This window comes from Leucopleurus acutus (assembly GCF_964270905.1).
Source record: "Leucopleurus acutus genome assembly, chromosome: 6".
NCBI classification, from domain to species: Eukaryota; Metazoa; Chordata; class Mammalia; order Artiodactyla; family Delphinidae; genus Leucopleurus; species Leucopleurus acutus.
The window spans coordinates 88,508,838-88,527,706 of record NC_139149.1 but is presented as its reverse complement, the minus strand read 5'-3'; the positions used below and the strand labels follow the sequence as shown (position 1 = coordinate 88,527,706).

At 39.9% G+C, this 18,869-nt stretch overlaps 1 protein-coding gene across 3 annotated transcripts in view; it reads right to left on the bottom strand.

The window, feature by feature from the left end:
* Positions 1 to 18,869, bottom strand: part of PARD3B (par-3 family cell polarity regulator beta) — a 1,046,263-nt gene that overhangs the window by 71,370 nt on the left and 956,024 nt on the right. For all 3 annotated transcript variants that reach the window (XM_082840795.1, XM_082840797.1, XM_082840796.1), the window contains one exon: positions 1,196 to 1,275. In XM_082840795.1, coding sequence (XP_082696921.1) covers positions 1,196 to 1,275 — 80 coding nt within the window. The remainder of the gene's footprint in view (positions 1 to 1,195; positions 1,276 to 18,869) is intronic.

Below are 18,869 nucleotides of genomic sequence, written 5' to 3'. Positions count from 1 at the left end.
AGGAGAGGAAAGAAATCAAGGATGAGAAAAATAACTAGGAGACAACATATAAAAAGGGAAAATGCAGATAAAATATAGTTGTACAGGAGCTTTTAAAATATTGTATTGTGGGTATCCTGCCCAGTCAGTGTTCAGAATTGGTTCTCTGCTAGATTTGAGATTTTATTACTTTTGAAAATCAACATTACTATTTATAAGAGCAAATGGTCACTTGGGCTATGCCTGTTGTAATACTCGGGCTGTTCTTTTCGTCATTTCACACGCAGAAATATAGCCAACATGCAACTCAAAATGGTAACCCAGCTCTGAGTTAGCACTTTAACAATTCAGTATGATGACAGAAAAGATCTACTTAGGGTCCTCCCCACCCCCCACCCCCCCTTTAAAAGCAGATATTCTGTAACATTTTAGTTTTCTGCCTGGCATTAACCTTTCTTTGTTTTTTGTTTTCAAACCCACAAATTCTCACACTCTCAACTCACTCAACTCCCATAGTCACTGCACTGTATGTCATCTTGGAAAGGTTTCCTCTTTGTCATGTGCCATTGATTACAGACTAAAATTATTCTTCATCTCACAGATAAGAGCACAAACCTTTGAGAATTGTATCTCATTTTCAGGGGTGTCTAGTTACAGCATAAGCGGATTCTGTTAGGCCAGAATCACCAGGCGAACTTTCCCACGCAGCTGTCTTTTCCCCACACTGTGTCGGTGCCTCTCAGCAATATTTGCTTATTGCCCAAAGAACACGGTCAGGTTCTAAATCAAGCAAAGAACCCCTTTCCAGGTTCATATTTCTCTCCTGCTTTTTAACACCCTGCTTTTTGACATGAAGCTCCAGGGTTAAGGCTGGCATGCCCTTCCTTGTGGGTAATTCCTAGGACAGAGGATTTACTATTTTATTGTCTCTAAGCTGGGTACAGGCTGTTCAATACCATGTTTATAGCAATGGCTTAGGATTTCCATTCAGAATCCAATATTCTTGCTGACATGTTCAATTGCCATGATATACTATTTTCTTCCCTTAAAAAATAACCCACAAGTGTTTCAATTATTAGCACAGTTGTGAAGATGGCACGAGGGCTGTGGCAGATGCAGTAAGGCAAAATTATAACATACTCCCCGTTTCAGAGCCAGATTTCTATTTCATGTGTATTTTCTGAAGACTTTATGTGCGGGTGGGATGGTGATCTACCTGGGTAAGGAGGCGTACTGTCTCTCCATCCCCTCAAAGCGGAGGTTGTGTGCATTCCCATCTGGACCCTTTCCAGACACCTGTGGAGAGAAAAGTAATTAGAGATGAAGATCCATTATGCACCCTGGTTACTGTCAATGCATCTCAAAATTGTAATCACTGCACAAATGCTGCTGCTGCCTGCCAAAAATTAACCACGGCAAAGCAGGCAAGAACTCAGCATCGTTATAGGAATTGATGATCGAGTCACAAACATGGCATTTAACGACAAAGTCACTTCTTTCAAAAAAAGGGTCATTGTCAAACTGACTCCCTCCTGTCACCATGCCAGGGGTATTCTGTAGATTGTTAAGACCGCTTTTTTTTTTCTTTCAAAATAGGCTTTAGTTTGCAGAACAGCTTTAGACTGGCAGGAAAATTGAGAAGATGGTACAGAGAGTTCCCATGTAGTCTGCACCCAGTTTCCCTATAACTAACATCTCATATTCCTATGGTATATTTCTTACAATTAATAAATCAATATTAATACAGTATTGTTAACTCAAGTTCATAGTTTATTCAGATTTTACCTAATTTTTTTTCTGTTCAGGACACCATATTACATTTAGTCATCACGTCTCCTTAGGCTCCTCTTGGCTGTGATAAGAGTGTATACTTTCCACGAAACCTTTCTTTACGACCTGGGGTTGGTGGCAATCAGCTACCTCTTCCACAGCTTCTATGAAGCCCTCTCTGATCACCTGAACCTCACTGAGCCCGCTCCCTTATAAACAGAGAAGTGACAAACTATTTTCAATCTAGTGTTGGTCTTTATTGGTTTTTGTCCCTTCCTATGTACTTCCTGTGTTCACCTCTCTTCAGGTCTCTTCCACCAGCCTCTGAGATTCTGATGGGCACTGAGTGACTGGCCCCAGTAGGTTCTCAATAAAGTGTGCTAGTGCCATGAATCTAAAGACTTTACATAGAGTCTTTCTGTATCTATCATACCAACTAAAGACACATATGGGACGAACATGGTATTGGAAGGTACTTGGTGACTGATCAATTCCTCACCTCTTCCCGTCAACACATGTGGTTTATGGCCACCTGTGTCCTCACTCTTGTGCTAGGGTAGCTCTCATATAATGTGCATGGAAGGGGTAAATAGAAAACCTGGCCTCTTATAATGGAGGGGAAGGGGGAGTTTGCTAATAAGCACAGGAAGTAACAGTGTCAAGGTTGTAGAGGAAATTTTTCTGGGTAGTACTCAAGCTGGAATTTATTTTCCTCCTACGAAAAGTCCCAGCTCTCTATGCAACCACCATCCCAGCTTGGGTGGTGTGTGTAGGGAGGGTTTGTCAGGGGAGGTGTTGCAAAACGAGAATATACGCACATTTAGAGTTAAGAAAGACTATTCCTGGTGTCACATTATTACAGGAGGCCCTTAGGAGTGTGCCCTGTAAAACCTCTTTATATTTCACCAATACACAGGAGCACCTGGCGTCATCTGAGAGGTTGACAGCCCAATAGCTACCTAGGTAGGATGAAGATTGCACTTACAGCTTTAGAAGTAACTACAGAGAGACAGAATTCTCTGCATTAGGATAAAGCCCTGATTTAAACTGCTAACCTTTTTAACAAAAACTAGGGGCAAGGATGGTGTCAGACAGTTAGGGGATAAATGAATGGCACAGAAAAGAAGCGATGGATAGAAGTATTGTCCCCAGTCACTCCTATCTAAGGTTTGTTTTGTTTTTGACCTATTTTTTTATGGAGGGAGAATTAATGTAAATACCAGAAATATGTTGACGATTACTAATTGTGGTTGTTATAAAAACATCATGCTTCGTTGCCATAGATACAGAAGAATAAGGAATGAGGTGGGTCTTTTAGGAGACTGTGGGTAAAATTAAAATTAAAAAAAAGAAAAACATCATATTTATGTATCCTTAGGATGGCTTGAGACATTTACAACTAATTTTTTTCACGTGGCCACAAAACTCCAAGTTAATACTTTCAGGGCCGTTATCTGAACTGGCCTGGCCTAATGATGGCAGTCAACATTCTGGGATCTCAGGAGGCAGCGCCCATGTGCTGTGGTTCTGGTAAGCTGCTGGCATGCTAGATTCTGTGAAATGTAGGATGATCCTTATCCTTAAGCAGCTTTTAGTCTTGTTGGGAAAACAAGGATCAGAAATGAAATAATTAAAGAGTGATGTAGGACAATGCATGAACCAATGTCATTCAGGATGTTACTAGCAGAAGCACAGATGAAGGTGTTTGGAAAAACTTCATGGAAGTAGAAGAGCAAAGGCCAGGTTTCAAAAGATGGATGGCATGCTTATACATCAAAAATTATTCTGTTCTTGAAAACAGTATGGAGGTTTCTCAAAAAAACTAAAAATAGGGTTACCATATGATCCAGCAATCTCACTCCTGGGCATACATCTGGAAAAGATGAAAGCTCTAATTCAAAAAGATACAGGCACCACAGTGTTCACTGCAGCACTATTTACAATAGCCAAGACATGGAAGCAACCTAACAGATGAGTGGATAAAGAAGATGTGGGGTGTGTGTGTGTGTGTGTGTGTGAACACACACACACACACACACACACACACACACACACACACATATATGGTGGAATATTACTCAGCCATAGAAAAGAATGAAATATTGCCATTTGCAGCAACATGGAAGGACCTAGAGATTATCACACTAAGTGAAGTAATTCAGACAGAGCAAGACAAGTATCATATGGTATTGCTTATATGTGGAATCTAAAAAAATGATACAAATGAACTTATTTACAAAACAGAAACAGACCCACAGACATAGAAAACAAGTTTATGGTTACCAAAGGGGAAGGAGGGGAGGGATAAATTGGGAGTATGAGAGTAAAATTGATAAACAACAAGGATTTGCTGTAGAGCACAGATTCAATATCTTGTAATACACTATAATGGAAAAGAATCAAAAAGAGAACACAGATATACACATATATATGTATAACCGAATCATTATGCTGTATACCTGAAACTAACAGATATATTGTAAATCAACTATACTTCAATTAAAAAATTATTCCATTCTTCACCAATTGTATATGTATTTGTGTTTCCCTATTAATACTGCAGCATCTTTAATACAATCATTCAATTAGTAATTACTGAACACCTTCTGTATTCTAATGCCACATTAGGTACCACTTTAAAAACAATGAACAGCGGCTTGATTTCTTCATTGCTTTAAATATAAAAGAGACAGGCCTGCAAACAATTACAGTACAATGAGATCACCGTTGGAGTGTCAGTCTGAAGGAGGTAGTGGGAGTCTGAAGGAACAGATACCAGAGTCCACCTGGGAGAGTTGAAGACAGCTTCATGGGGGTGTTGAAGCTTCATTTAAACTTGAATATGAATGAGGAGGACTTTGTTAGGAGGAGGAGGGGGTAGGAGTAGCAGGAGAAGGCATTCTCAGTAGACAGAACCAAAGTGAAACAACATGGAGGCATAAAAGGAGCACTGTGTTCCCAGGGAATGTCAACATTTTGGTAAAAGAAGAAACAGAGGCTCTAAGGAAAAGAATATTAGTAACAGTAGCAACAATATCACTGGTGCTACTATTATGATTACAACAATATTATTGCCACTAGTACAATTTTTTAAAATAGATTTTATTTTTTAGAGAAGTTTTAGGTTTGTAGCAAAATTGAGAGGAACGTACAGAGAGTTCCCATATATATCATGGATCATGCTTTTGGTGTCACATCTAAAAAGTCATCACCAAATTTAAGGTCATTTGGATTTTTTCCAATGTTATCTTCTAGGAGTTTTACAGTTTTGCATCTTACATTAGGTCTGTGATAATTTTTGTGAAGACTATAAGGTCTGTGTCTAGATTCTTTTTTTCTTTCTTCTTCTTCTTTTTTTTTTTTGCAGTGGATGTTCAGTTGTTCTAGCACCATGTGTTGAAAAGACTATTTTTGCTCTATTATATTGCTTTTGCAACCTTGTCAAAGATCCGTTGAGACTGTGTTTCTGTGGGTCTATTTCTGGGCTGTCTATTCTCTTCCACTGATCTATTTGTAGATTTTTTCACCAATACCATACTGTCTTGATTACTGTAGCTGTATAGTAAGTCTTGAAGTTGGGTAGTGTCTGTCCTCCAACTTTGTTCTTCTCATTCAACATTGTGTTGGCTATTCTGGGACTTTTGCCTCTCCACATAAACTTTAGAATCAGTTTGTAACTTGCTGGGATTTTGATTGGGAGTACATTGAATATATAGATCAAGCTGGGAAGAACTGACATATAGACAATATTGAGTCTACCCAAGAATATAGACCATCCAACACGGACTCGCCCTCCATTTTTTGGTACTTCTTTGATTACTACAATTTAACACTTATTTGGCCCTTGCTGAGTGCCAAGCACAAGGCTAAATGTTTTATTTGCATTAGACCATTCATTCCTCCCAAATATCCCCAATGGTTGCCCAATTTTGCACATGAGAAAACTGAGCAGTTGCCTAAGGTCATACAGCTAGGACACGGCATATCTGAGACAATGTTCAGGTCTGTCTGATCCCAGAGTCCAAGCTCTGGAGAAACTGCCATAGACTGGATCTTGGAGGAGCTCATGCCAAGGAACTTGATTTTACCATTAGTTGATGGTGAACCCACTGAGAAGTGATATTCCATAAGTGATAGCACATATTGAACAGTTAGAGAGATTATTCTTGCCATAGTATGGAGGTTCCCGTGACAGTCTAAGTCAGAGATGATAAAGGCCTAAACAAGGGGCTATTCAAAAGGATGGAGACAAGGGAGCATCATAAAGATGTTAAGAGGGTAAATTTAATACAACTGACTGAGAATTAACGGGAAGGATGTGTCTGGAATCATGCCTAAGTTTCTGAACTTAGCAACTAGGTGAATCTGATAACTGTTGCCGAGATGGGACTAAAAGAAGAACAGATTTAGGGGGTAGGGGTAGGGGTTGGAGGAGGGAACACTTAGATATATTAAGCTTGAGTTGGGACATCTGATGGAAATGCCTGAGAGATAATTGAGTATAAAAGTTTGCAATGCCGAAGAAAAATCTGGACTAGCGGTGTAGAATTGAGAAACATTCAGTCTATAGTTGGTGCCTGAAACCTTGGAAAAGAATTAGACTGCCCAGGAAGAATCTACGGTGACAGAGTAGAAGAAAAGACATGTGATGAAAGGAGAGAATGCCAATAATAATCTTAGAAATACCATAATTTAAGGGGCAGGCAAAAAAAAAAAAGTTGAACCCAGGAGGGATTCTGAGTAAAAGTTGTTGGTCAAGAAGAGAGCAAGGAGAGAACGTTCACAGGAATTAAGGGAAAAGAATTCCACAAAAGAGGGAGTGGTTCACAGTGTCAAAAGCAGCCAAGAGCTTCAGTAAGACAAGATCTGTGGCTCATATGGTGTGTTGGCGAGCTTTACTCGATCCTCCCTCCTTGTCGAGGGTCACTCTGAACCATAGAGCCTGGAAAGCTGAAAACTACCTTTCCCAGAATTCCCTTGTAGTCAATGTTCTGGGTGTGATTTAAGGTGGGCCACGTCATTTGAGAAATGGAGTTGAGGCAGTGGCTATGCTTCCACTGTTGATTCTGGCAAGAATGTCCAAAGGTGTGCTTGGTTTTCCCATGGCAGTGTTAGCAGATGTGCCATTGCTAGTTTCCGGGGGTGGAGTGTAGCTTTCATAGCTAGCTTTGGAGCTGGTGGCACTAAAGGTGAATTCCTGTTTGTGGCACCTTCCTAATTATGGTGGCTTCTGATATAGGCATTATTGTGTGGCTTGTGGAGCCAAAACCTTCCTCAAAGAAATGGCAGAAGCTCCCTGAGTAGCCTAGTTCTATTGTGTGGTTTGGGAAGTCATTCCTGAAAGCTTATCTAAGAATTTGTTTCCTAGCCTTCCTTATGATTCTGTAAGCCTGTTAACATGGTGTAATAAATTTGTTCCTGCTTAAGCTAGCTAGAGTGTGTATTGTTCTCTGCAACTGAACATTGACTGATAGAAAGTCTGTAAAAGGCTATGTGGGAATTGGCAATGAGATGTTGCTTGGTGCTTTACTGAAAGCCAGACTATGGTGTTGAAGATCTTTACAGTTTTCTAATAGATAAACACCCACTGGTTGCACTGTCTTATGCTATCATGCTCAGAAAATGAGATTAATACTTGCAAGTAAATAAACATTTGTTAGTGACTCTAAACATTAGAGTCGTATGCTAAGTACTCTAAGACACAGAGATGAGAAAAGTCATTTCCTGCTCAGGGACACACGGTTAGTCAAGGGAGATGAGAGCAATACATTTGCGTTCCATTATTTAAAAAACAGATTTACCTATTTTTTTCTCCCTAAGTCACCCAAAGATGACCTCTGTTAACATTTACAAATATATACATATTTTAATGGTATACAGAAATTTTTCCCAACTATTTACTACTGATATTTTCCTGTGCTAGTAGATATGTTTCCACAAACGTGAATTTTAATAGCTATATAAGATTTATGGATAAATCATAACTTATCTCATCTCCTCCTGTAATTTGATCACTTTTACTATCCCAGTCAGAAATGGTGGCAATACAGATTATTGTGTTGGGGACAAAGATTCTTACAAATAGCTGTGAGCTGAAAGCAGGAACCTGCAGCTAGACGGTTGCCAAAGAGAAACTAATTATCAGTTTTAGTCGAGCCACTTTTGGAGGGAGTGGGGGGGGGGGCTGGCAGAGGCATCTATAAGCTCATTTCTCATTTTGCTCTGTGCTCAACAAGACTCAGAAACGCGTGTCCTTGAAGAACTCCTTATTAGGTAATGTCTCGCATCACAAAAACATAAGGTCAGAGGCTTTGATCCAATAATCTTGACTTAAGCCATAACAGAAACACAGTCTTTTCCACAACAATGTAATGTTAGAACTTATGCTTGGATTTTGGGCATATTTATCTCTCTGCTGCTCAGGAAGTGAAACTTCAGGGAGCTCATTCAAAACAACGTGAAAAGCTCATACCTTGGTATGCCTGGCACATGGCGATCTTCTTTGTTTGGATTATGACAGCTTATGACAGCCTATCAGGAGGGCTTGGTGTTTGGGGGCGGGGGGCGAGCAGGGGGGATGTTGAATTAAGATGCTTTTAGTCCATGGGAGTTCTCCCAATTTCATTCACTCAGTGCCTGCTGCTGGCTGGGGTGTTAAGAGCCTTGTTAAAATAAAGCTATTAGTCTTTTCTCTACAAAAGCAAGGCGCTTGCCACTTACATTCAGTGTTCCTTAAATTAGTGTGTATTTGTAGCCCGGCATTGCAAGAATCAGCAGTTTCATAAAGCAATATACTAAAGAGGCCATTTAACACCCCTGTTTCCCCCATTTGCAGATTAATGGAAGAGGGGAAGATTTAATGCCCTTTCAAACGTTTCTAAACAATTCATTAAAAATAAAAGGATAAATCAAATATCTGATGATAAAAAGTGGAAACAATTCAAAATTAACATGTTTTCCTATTCCTACAGGTCAGGACACATTTTTGCCAATGTTGTAATTTATGTCCCATAAGTCAATTTTCCTGAGGAAATTTAAAAGCTGCTGTGATGGAAAGGCTGTGCAAAGGTGCAATACAGCTTCATAATATCCTCACTTACAAATATGTCTTACTCAGACCCATTACCCAAGAATGAGTTTCACGCTGCCAGACACATCATAAGATTAAAATGCAAAGTATAAAAATGTAGATGCCATTTTAGGAAATACGCCTTTCATTTCAAGTTGGTAACATGACAGATATTTTTGAGCAGTTTCCAGAAGCTTTCTTTTAATTACATTGCTTTTACCTAGCTATAGGTTTGGCTGGAAGGTTTTTAAAGGAATCAACTCAATAAAAACATCTAAAAAGTTATAAACTTGGCTTTGAGAATCTTCTACTATTCAGACACTCTGCTAAAATGCTACATGTTTGGAGGAAGGGCAACTGACAATATTCCATCTAAACAAAAAGAAACTAATTAAAATAAGCTGCTTAATTATTTCCCTTTTGCAATGTGAAGTATATTATTCCTGAGATATGTATTTACAAATATGCTATCTAGAGAAGCAAAAGTACACACACTCGTTCAAACCATTATTTCTGAAGTGTTTACTTTCTCTAATTTAATTTCAGTAATTTTGTCAAATAACTGGGTATTCAGCTTATAGACTTGCTTAGAACATCTGCTAGTTTAGAAAATACAGCAAATAAAAATATTTTTAAAATAACTCTGGGATAAGCCTTTTAACCATTTTGTGCCTATATTTTCCTCCCTTGTAAAATGTTGGAGTTAAAACATAAATCCTTAAAGTCCCTTCTAACCTACACACATATATAAAAGTTATCTCGTATATAGTTTCCACATTATGTTAACCAATTACACCTTATTAATATAGTAACTATATGTACGCACATAGTTATTTTAAAGCTGAATGACAAAGATAGCAAAGCAATCTGCAACATTATAAAGTTATAACACATTTATTGGGATTTAAGCATTAAATCTCATGCTAGCACCATCCAAGTTCTAGCCATATACATATACATATGTATACATATACATATGTACACATATACATATGTACACATATACATATGTACACATTGGGCAACAGTCTGAATGATCTCTCTTCTGATTATCTTTGGAGAAAATAAAATCAGACATCTCCTGCCCAGCTCTGTTTGTGTCTGGGCCTAAGATACAGTTACCATAGAAACTATGATTGTGGATACAATTTACAAACTTGGCTTCATCTATCAGATGCACTTTGTGCGTTAGTGTATGTGTGTGTGTGCGTGTGTACATGTGTGCATATGTGTCTTGCCAATAAGCTTGAAGAGCAAACTCTGGCTCTACATCTTTAATTAAAGAGCCAGACACCACTCCTCATTTCCTTTTCCCATCTGTCTACCTACAAAAAGAGATCTTGTAACACTGACTGACATATAACACTGACTGACATCTTACTTGGCAGAAGACAAAGGTCTGATGAAAAGATGAAAAAAAAGGTATTAGGAAAAGCATTCCCCAAGAAATCTGTCTGTTCACACCTGTCCTGTATTTTCCAGGAACAGAATAAAAGAACTTTGGTGGAGTTTTGGTTAGTTACAGTAATCACTAGGTTCTAATACCCAGTACTTATTGAGTTTGGTTTCCAATTGTTTCTTGGATATAACATGTGAGTTATTTACTCCTCTGCTGTTTTAGTTTATTGTACTCTGTGACAACCTTCTTTACACATCCTAAAAGAAACAAAGTTGACCTTCAAAATATGACTAAATCTGAAAATGATAATAGTTTGTTCACATTATTCCTTATGAGTTCACACTATCTCTTCTAACTATTAAGTCTTATAAAGGATATTCATTAACTAAAGCTCTCTAGCATATTTAAAATATACTTGCATTTATAAAGACTAAACAATGTAAATATATGCAAAATGTTAAGCTCTTCAGAATTTTTTTAATAGTTTAGTCAGTGGGCAAGTTCAAATCACTCCCATTATAGTTACTAGAAAGAAAAGATTCTCTGGAACACTCTACAATCAGTATCATGCGTTAAAATCAATGTGACCATTTCCATTTCTGCCTCATTTTACACGCGGGGAAACTAGAGTTCAGAGGATGTTAAAGCAACTTGCCCAAAGGGTCATACGGTGGCAAAGACAAGATCCAAACTGAGATCTGCCTGACCCCAAAGTAGTGCTTGTCTCACTCTTAATGCTGCCTCATATGTTAGAAGTGATCATTATAGTTACTGTTGCTCTGTTTCTTAAACAAAGAACTGAGGCATCAGACCTGAAAGTTGAAATAAACCTATGTTGGCAGTGAGATGGAACACGTGAAATTATGACTGTCTGTGAGCACTCTGAATGTGCTTATGGTCATACAGCCATACAGCCGAACCCCAATTGCCTAGTGGTATTTATTTAAAATAGCTGGAGGGGGCTTCCCTGGTGGCGCAGTGGTTGAGAGTCCTCCTGCCGATGCAGGCGACGTGGGTTCGTGCCCCGGTCCGGGAGGATCCCACATGCCGCGGAGCGGCTGGGCCCATGAGCCATGGCCGCTGAGCCTGCGCGTCCGGAGCCTGTGCTCCGCAACGGGAGAGGCCACAACAGTGAGAGGCCCGCATACCGCAAAAAAAAAAAAAAAAAAAAAAAAAAAAAAAAAAAAGCTGGAGGCATTAATATACGTATACATGTTAATTTTTTGTTATAGCAAAAATAATTTTTAATAAAAATAACTTAATAAAAGGTTATTTTTGTTAAAAATATCCTGCTGTATTACAGGTTTTTTTTCAGTACTCATGAATGGTGTCAGTCTATTAATTTGGTTTACACAAGACATCAGATTGCAAGCTTCATTAGAATTGAGACAATGCCTCTTTTTTGAGCCATTACATTCTCAAGGCCTGGCATATCACCTTGTTCATTAATATTTATTGAGTCAATGAAACAGAAGTCTCAAACATCTACTCAGTAGCAGTTAACACAAAAAAATTAATGTTTCCCTAATGGCTACCTAGTTTTTTGAACCAGACCTGTGAAATAATAGGATACATACTATCAAAATGTTTTTAAGGAAGTTTTATGACATCTGTCCTTTGGTTAAGTCTTATTAAGACTGCACCTTTCAAGCTCTTTTGTTAATTAATTAATTTATTTTTGGCTGTGTTGGGTCTTCATTGCTGCACGCGGGCTTTCTCTAGTTGCGGTGAGCAGGGGGCTACTCTTTGTTGCGGTGTGCGGGCTTCTCATTGCAGTGGCTTTTCTTTGTTGCGGAGCACGGGCTTCAGTAATTGTGGCACACGGGCTCAGTAGTTGTGGCTAATGGGCTCTAGAGTGCAGGCTCAGTAGTTGTGGCACACGGGCTTAGTTGCTCAGCAGCATGTGGGATCTTCCAGGACCAGGGCTCAAACCTGTGTCCCCTGCATCGGCAGGCGGATTCTTAACCACTGCGCCACCAGAGAAGTCCCAAGCTCTTTTGTTTATTTAGTCCCGATTTATTTTCATTTCTTTAAAAAAAAAACAAAAAAACAACCTAGAGACATTCTTATAGTTGAGATTTAAACTTGAATCTGGAGTATAAATCAAAACCATTAGGAACCTTAAGTATGTAACTGCTTAGAAAAGATTCTAATAGCTCAAAAATAATACTAGTACACTAGTAGGGGAAGCTTATCTGATAGAATAAATTACTGGGCACACTGGGAATAATCACTGTTGATCTAAACATGTACCTCAACGTGCAGCTTCACAAAGTTACCAGACCCATGCTACCATTAATGCTGGAATCAGACACACAATAGCCCTACATTTATATTAACAAAATTATTTTGCAACTGATTGCTATACCAGCAGAATTCAGTTCTAGGAAGATGAATGAAGACGAGAGGAGGAGAAAGGAAGAACTAAACAGATGACTTTCTGAAAAATTGATGTTCTTGTGTCGAAACCTAATTCGAACAACGAAACCAAACACACACACACCCTGTCAATGGTTTTCTATTAACTAGTGAATAAAGGCTCTCAGTAACTGACAGCCCTCTAATTTTCCAGCTTTATGTTGTTCCTGTCCTATATGCTCAACGATCTGATTGCACTGGGCATTTTACGGATCCCAAGAATGCACTTTTTTGCTGATGGCAAGGTGTCTACTTCTGTAGTTTTGGTAGCTCTTCCAGCGGTCAAGTGAGTGCCTTAAACATGGCAAGGGCTCGATAAATGCTAACTGAGTGAATGAATGAAGGAACAAATGTTGCTCTGATTGGTTGTATTCACTGCTGTGAAGGGACAAGAAGAGGTGAAAGTAGCAGTGGGAAAGAAAAACAGATGTTGTAGAGGGTGGTGAGAACATTAAAACAGTGATAAACAGAGAAGAAAGCCTTGAAAAAGGGGTGTAGACAGGGAAAAAGAAAAAAAAAAAAAAAAACCCTGAGAAACAGAGAGAAGTTGCAAAAAAGGAAAGGGAACTATGGAATGAAAATAAGCTAGGTTATTGCAAACTATTCTCATTCTCAGCATACAGGTAATTCCTGTCCTAAGTTTCCATTAATCAAACTCTTGGACCAATCAGAATAGTCCATTCCCCTACCAGGCTGAGTAACAGGACTTTGTTCTTCTGATTAGATGTATAGCATCTTACTTTCAAACTCTTTAAAATGTGGTCATTTTAAGTCAACATTTAAAGTTGGATTTGATATAATCATTTAATTGGGCATTGATTCATCTACACAGAACTCATTACTGAATTCTTCAATTTCATCAACATAATTTCTTTCCAAATTATCTTTTATCTAGATGCGAGAAGTCCAAATGCTGTGAACACTTTGCCAAAATAAAAAGCTTTTGGATTTCTAATGCTGGCTGGACACAAACCCATGGAAGAGAGCTGAAGAATAACGCATGCTTGCCAACTGCCAGATACAACTGCTTTTCCCATAATTAATATCATTCTTGCTGTTCAAGTACCATTTCCATCCTCTACTAATTTCCATTAATAGAGGAAGTTTCTGCAGTAATCTGTGCATGCTGAAAAACCACTGTGGCTTCCATACACATTTTAACCTAAATAATGACAATGAGTGAAAAGGGGATGGTTAGAGATATTACTGTAACCCAGGGCTGCATTCGCTTGGTCATCGTTTTCAATCTCCAAAAACTGTCCAAAGGGCTTAGACCTTGGTGCTTAGAAATCAGGTCCGGTGCTCTGATTTCAATAGCACCGGACCATATGAATTTATACCAAGACGAGGAAGTGTATAAAATGAGTGTATTGGACTATTCATCTACCGAAAAATTAATGCGGAAAGAGAGTATTTTTAAAAAGATGCAAATATAAGCTCAGGTCCTGTAAACTATGATAACTGTATCATACTTGAAGCTGAAACTTCCAGTAAGAGGAAGTGATAGACCAGCTGCAAACCATACCCCAAACCTGCCAGTTCACACTGCTTTTTAGCATGCTGCTGCAAGATCAAGAACTCAGCTTAGGATATAAAATGGTGCAAACATACAGAGAGCAACAACAATAAAAATCAGCTCAAGTTTCTCGTAGGAGCCAAGAGATGAACGTAGCATGATGGTACCACAGTAGTCCCATACCAGGGAGGAGGCACCGAGTGGTTAAAGAGGTCCTGGGGTCCTTTCCTGGGCTTCGCTGTATGCTGAATACTGACACTACAACGAGCAAAGTTCTGATACAGGAAGACCAGTACCAAGATTGTTTTCCCCTCTGTTTCTAAGCTGCTTTGGAAATAGCCGAAGTCTACATCCTTTGCCTAAGATGGCTTTAGAAACACTCCACCTGAGCCCCGTCTAACCTTCCTCTGCCTTCTCTGTGAAGTCCACCCAGCAGAGATCTGACAGTGCCACTTGAGCCGGAAGCACTCACTCTGCGTGATGACCTGGGGGAGGGGGGGAGGGGCTCAGGTTTGGAGACTGTGTTCAGTGACCTGATTAAAGCTTGAGAACCAGGTACCAAAGTTGCTGAGGGAATAGTACAGAAACAATACTTGTGTGGGGGCTTTAATAGCCATTGTTAAAATAAAAAACAGCTGGTCATTAACTGTGACAGCTGTGCTTCCACCGGGTAAAAAATCTGGGGGGACAGGGCGATCAGCAAGGGCTGGCTTCGGGGCCTGGGTGCTGATGGGCACCTGACCCTGGGCTTGGAGGGGCTGTGCACACATCTACTCTCGAGGCCGACCCTTCGGGGGCTGATACTAATTTTCAAAATATCTGTCCTGTTTGTAAATGTGCTTGCTGTCTAGTTCCTACATACGTTTAGAATGAATATCAACAGATACGATATCAATAAAGGATTTTACAATGATCAGAGGATGTTCTCATACAGCATCGGACTCATCCATGCCACTACGCTGACCAAGAGAAAGGCAGGTGTTACACATTCCTTGTAAGACTATTTGCTCAAAGGGGGAGGCACAACAGTAAGACAATCCTACAAAAGCACCATCATTCCTACAGTGCGCCGCGTCCCTCCATTCTAACCAGAAACTGACTTGCAAAAAGAGTTTCTAATTGGACACTGAGAGGCCATGGTCCCTATAGCCTGCACAGCTTGCGGCGTGGTGGTCAGACCGGCTGGGCTTGAATTCCATTATCTGCTGCGTGACCTTGAGCAAGCTAACTTCTGAGCCTCAGTTTCCTCACCTGTAAAACAGGGCTAATAACAGTACCCACCTCAGGGCTGCCCTGGCGGCGCAGTGGTTGAGAGTCCGCCTGCCGATGCAGGGGACGCGGGTTCATGCCCCGGTCCGGGAGGATCCCACATGCCGCGGAGTGGCTGGGCCCGTGAGCCATGGCCGCTGCGCCTGCGCGTCCGGAGCCTGTGCTCCGCAACGGGAGAGGCCACAACAGTGAGGGGCCCGCGTACCGCGAAAAAAAAAAAAAAAAAAAAAAAAAAATAGTACCCACCTCAGATGGTTACTGTAAGGACTAAATGGTAGGAGGCATGTAAACCACATAATACATGTCTTACATACAGAGTATACTTATATGTTCAATCAATCATAGTTGTTCTTATTGTTGCTGTAGTTACAGTGAACCTGACCTTTCTTTTGGTAAGAAAAACACCTGGAGAGAATCTCTTTCCTGCTCTGTAGCGGTCATTTCCGTGATCCTCTGACTTGCCCTGGCTAAACTAATGGAATCTTCTTCAGTACTACTGGTCCAAAAACAGTTCTGGGAAAGAGAGTAAGAGAGTGAGTAGAGAGAAAAAGAAAAGAGAGAGAGAGAGAGAGAGAGAGAGAGAGAGAGAGAGGGCGCATGCAAGGGAATGCTCTTACTTTCTCTTGTAAAAAAGCCTCTTTTCTGCATTTTATATATATATATATATATATGTATATATATATATATATATATATATATATAGGATGAGTGGCTGGAATGATGTCGCATTTAAAAGGATGATATATGTATGTATGTGTGTGTGTGCATATTTACATGTGTGAATATGTATATATATTTATACACACATACATATAATCATCTTACTACTCTACACAGAAACTGCTCAATGACTAGGATAAAGTTTAAATTCCTGAATATGGCATCCAAGCCTTTCATAGTCTACTGTTACCAGTATCATCATCATGTTTGCAGCCCCATTTCCGGCCACTTCATCCTTACATACCCCACATGTGCCCTTCTCCACCATTGGTCCTTCCCTGACCCCCATGCACGCTCACACTTCCACACCCTGCCTCAGCTTTTCCCTTTGCCCTTTTCTCCCACTACCAAGTCCTCTGGGAAGCTCTTAACAGAGCTAGTCACTTCCTATTTTCCAAGAGTCTAGATCATATCTTTTAAAATAACTATCTAGATTATTATTTTATAATGATCTTGTACAATGATCTTTGTTAACACTTGTTGTCCTGCACATACTTCATGCTCAGTAAAGGCTGGATGATGAAAAGAATGAACCAGTTAAATGAAACAAGTAATCTTGAAGGTGAGATGTAACACAGGCAGGCAGAGAAATATGTAATCCTAGACTACCCACAGAAAACAGACTTGGATTAACCTAGCTGGCCTACCTCAAGAGGCTGTTAACAAGTGAATACCACGCTCCAATTCATGAGGGAACATTAATTCCACTGCACGAAGTGAAGCCAAGAAGCAGTATTCATTATGGTTTAGGAATTTCACAGTACAGATGTGAAGTGTGCATTTTATTACAACATTACTGAACTGTTTGGGATCACACAAAAATACCGACCCCTTGTGTGTGCACTCCTACAGACTGGATGGGGAGAGGACGACAGCTGGGTCCTTTCCCAGGGCAGAACAGGCTCTGTGCATGGGTAGTGAGTCCACCGCTACCTGCTGACCTCAGCCATTCTGTTAGAGGTCCTACCACAGTCTATTGTTGGTTTTCCAAAATGAGTGCAATCCCAGATTTAGCTCCACTTTGTGGTGGAAGGCCCCATCATTGTGTTTTCAAGTCTGAAAGCATCTCTGGCTTCTGTGTTCAGAGACAGGCCAGTCCAGGTACAGTTTCTCCCGAAAAGTGAAGATCCAGAGTCTGTAGGGAAGCGTCATGTAGCAAGAGGTTGGCAGACAGGGAAAAGATAGAGAAAAAGAAAAAGGAAACCAACACTGGACATGGTTCTCTCTAAGCAAAGAAACAAAATCCTAACTTAATGGCAGCTAAACAACTGAAAAGCTGGTTGAGTGCTATTTGGATGACTTCCCATACTTAAGAAGAAAAATGTTTATCTACTTAAAGGTGTATTCCTTGTGCCCCAGTACAGTATAAATGTTGAACAGAAATCAGCATCCACTTATTATCTACAACTGCTTTTTACTATTTTAGTGGGCCCAGATGGAGAATTGTAAGGTGATTTTATAAACTTCAGCCTAATATACCTAACATCCCTAAGACGTAGGCAAAAGGATATACTCATCAATGTAATGAAACTAAGAAAAGTGAAAACTTAGGATGAATATTATGAGGAACTTCCAATGGTGTAATCCATTAGGAGGAGGAATAATTTGCCAGGGGGAGTTGATTTGTGTGTTAGAAAATGTATAATGCCCATTCATAATGTATTTGTGACAGACGTAATGCCAGGTCCACCTATAAATCAGATTTACCTTCTGTGCGAAGCCCCAGGGTCCTTCCTACTGAAGGCTTTCCTCGTGGGCACTGACCTGAGAAGATTTAAAATCCAAAGGGCCCAATTACTAAAAATCTTCCACCATGTAATTGGGCTTTGGTATGGAAAACAACACCACTATTAATCCAAGTCATTTGGAAGAAAGTAGAGAGAACTTCATCTCCTGATTCTGTCAACTGGTCCAGAGCAGTCTAGGGGATGGGTCTCTCTGAGCGTCTTCCCCAAGGGCCACGAGAAAATTTTACTTTGCAGACAGCAAAACTCCATAAATCATACTAGCTATCCACATGTGAGTCACTGACCATATGAAGAACACTGAATTTAAACTTAGGACGTTCACAGGGGAAACATCATTTTCAATTCGAGGGTCATCAGCCAGGAGCAACTCATCCAAAGAAAGAATGGGTAGAATCTTCAATCCTTAGGAACAGAGATCAAACACCATAATTCAAAGAGCATCAAAACTCAAGTGGGTGGGACAAGGAAAATGCAACGCTTTGGAAAGAACAGGCATTGAGCCCCTGTTACTCCATTCCTGGGAACAGAGGAGCATGTGGTCCAAAAGTTAATGACTCATTTTTAAAAAATCAAAATTCAATTCTGCACACTACATTTTCAATGACCCATGACTCAGTTAACAGCCACCAGACACTTGCTCTACCTTGCAACTCTCACTCAATGAGAATTCAAATACAGAGTAAATGGCTTCAAAAGTCCCCAACTGCCTGATATTAATGAAAACCAAATTGCAAGAAACTACAAAAAGAAAAAGAGCCTATTAAAAGTTTTTAGGTCCACACCAGTTTTCTTTTTCTTTTTTAAAAAAAAAACTTTATTGGAGTATAACTGCTTTACTTTGTTGTAGTAGTTTCTGCTGTATAACAAAGTGAATCAGCTGTATGTATTCATATATCCCCATATCACGTCTCTCTTGCGTCTCCCTCTCACCCTCTCTATCAAACCCCTCTAGGTGGTCACAAAGCACTGAGCATATCTCCC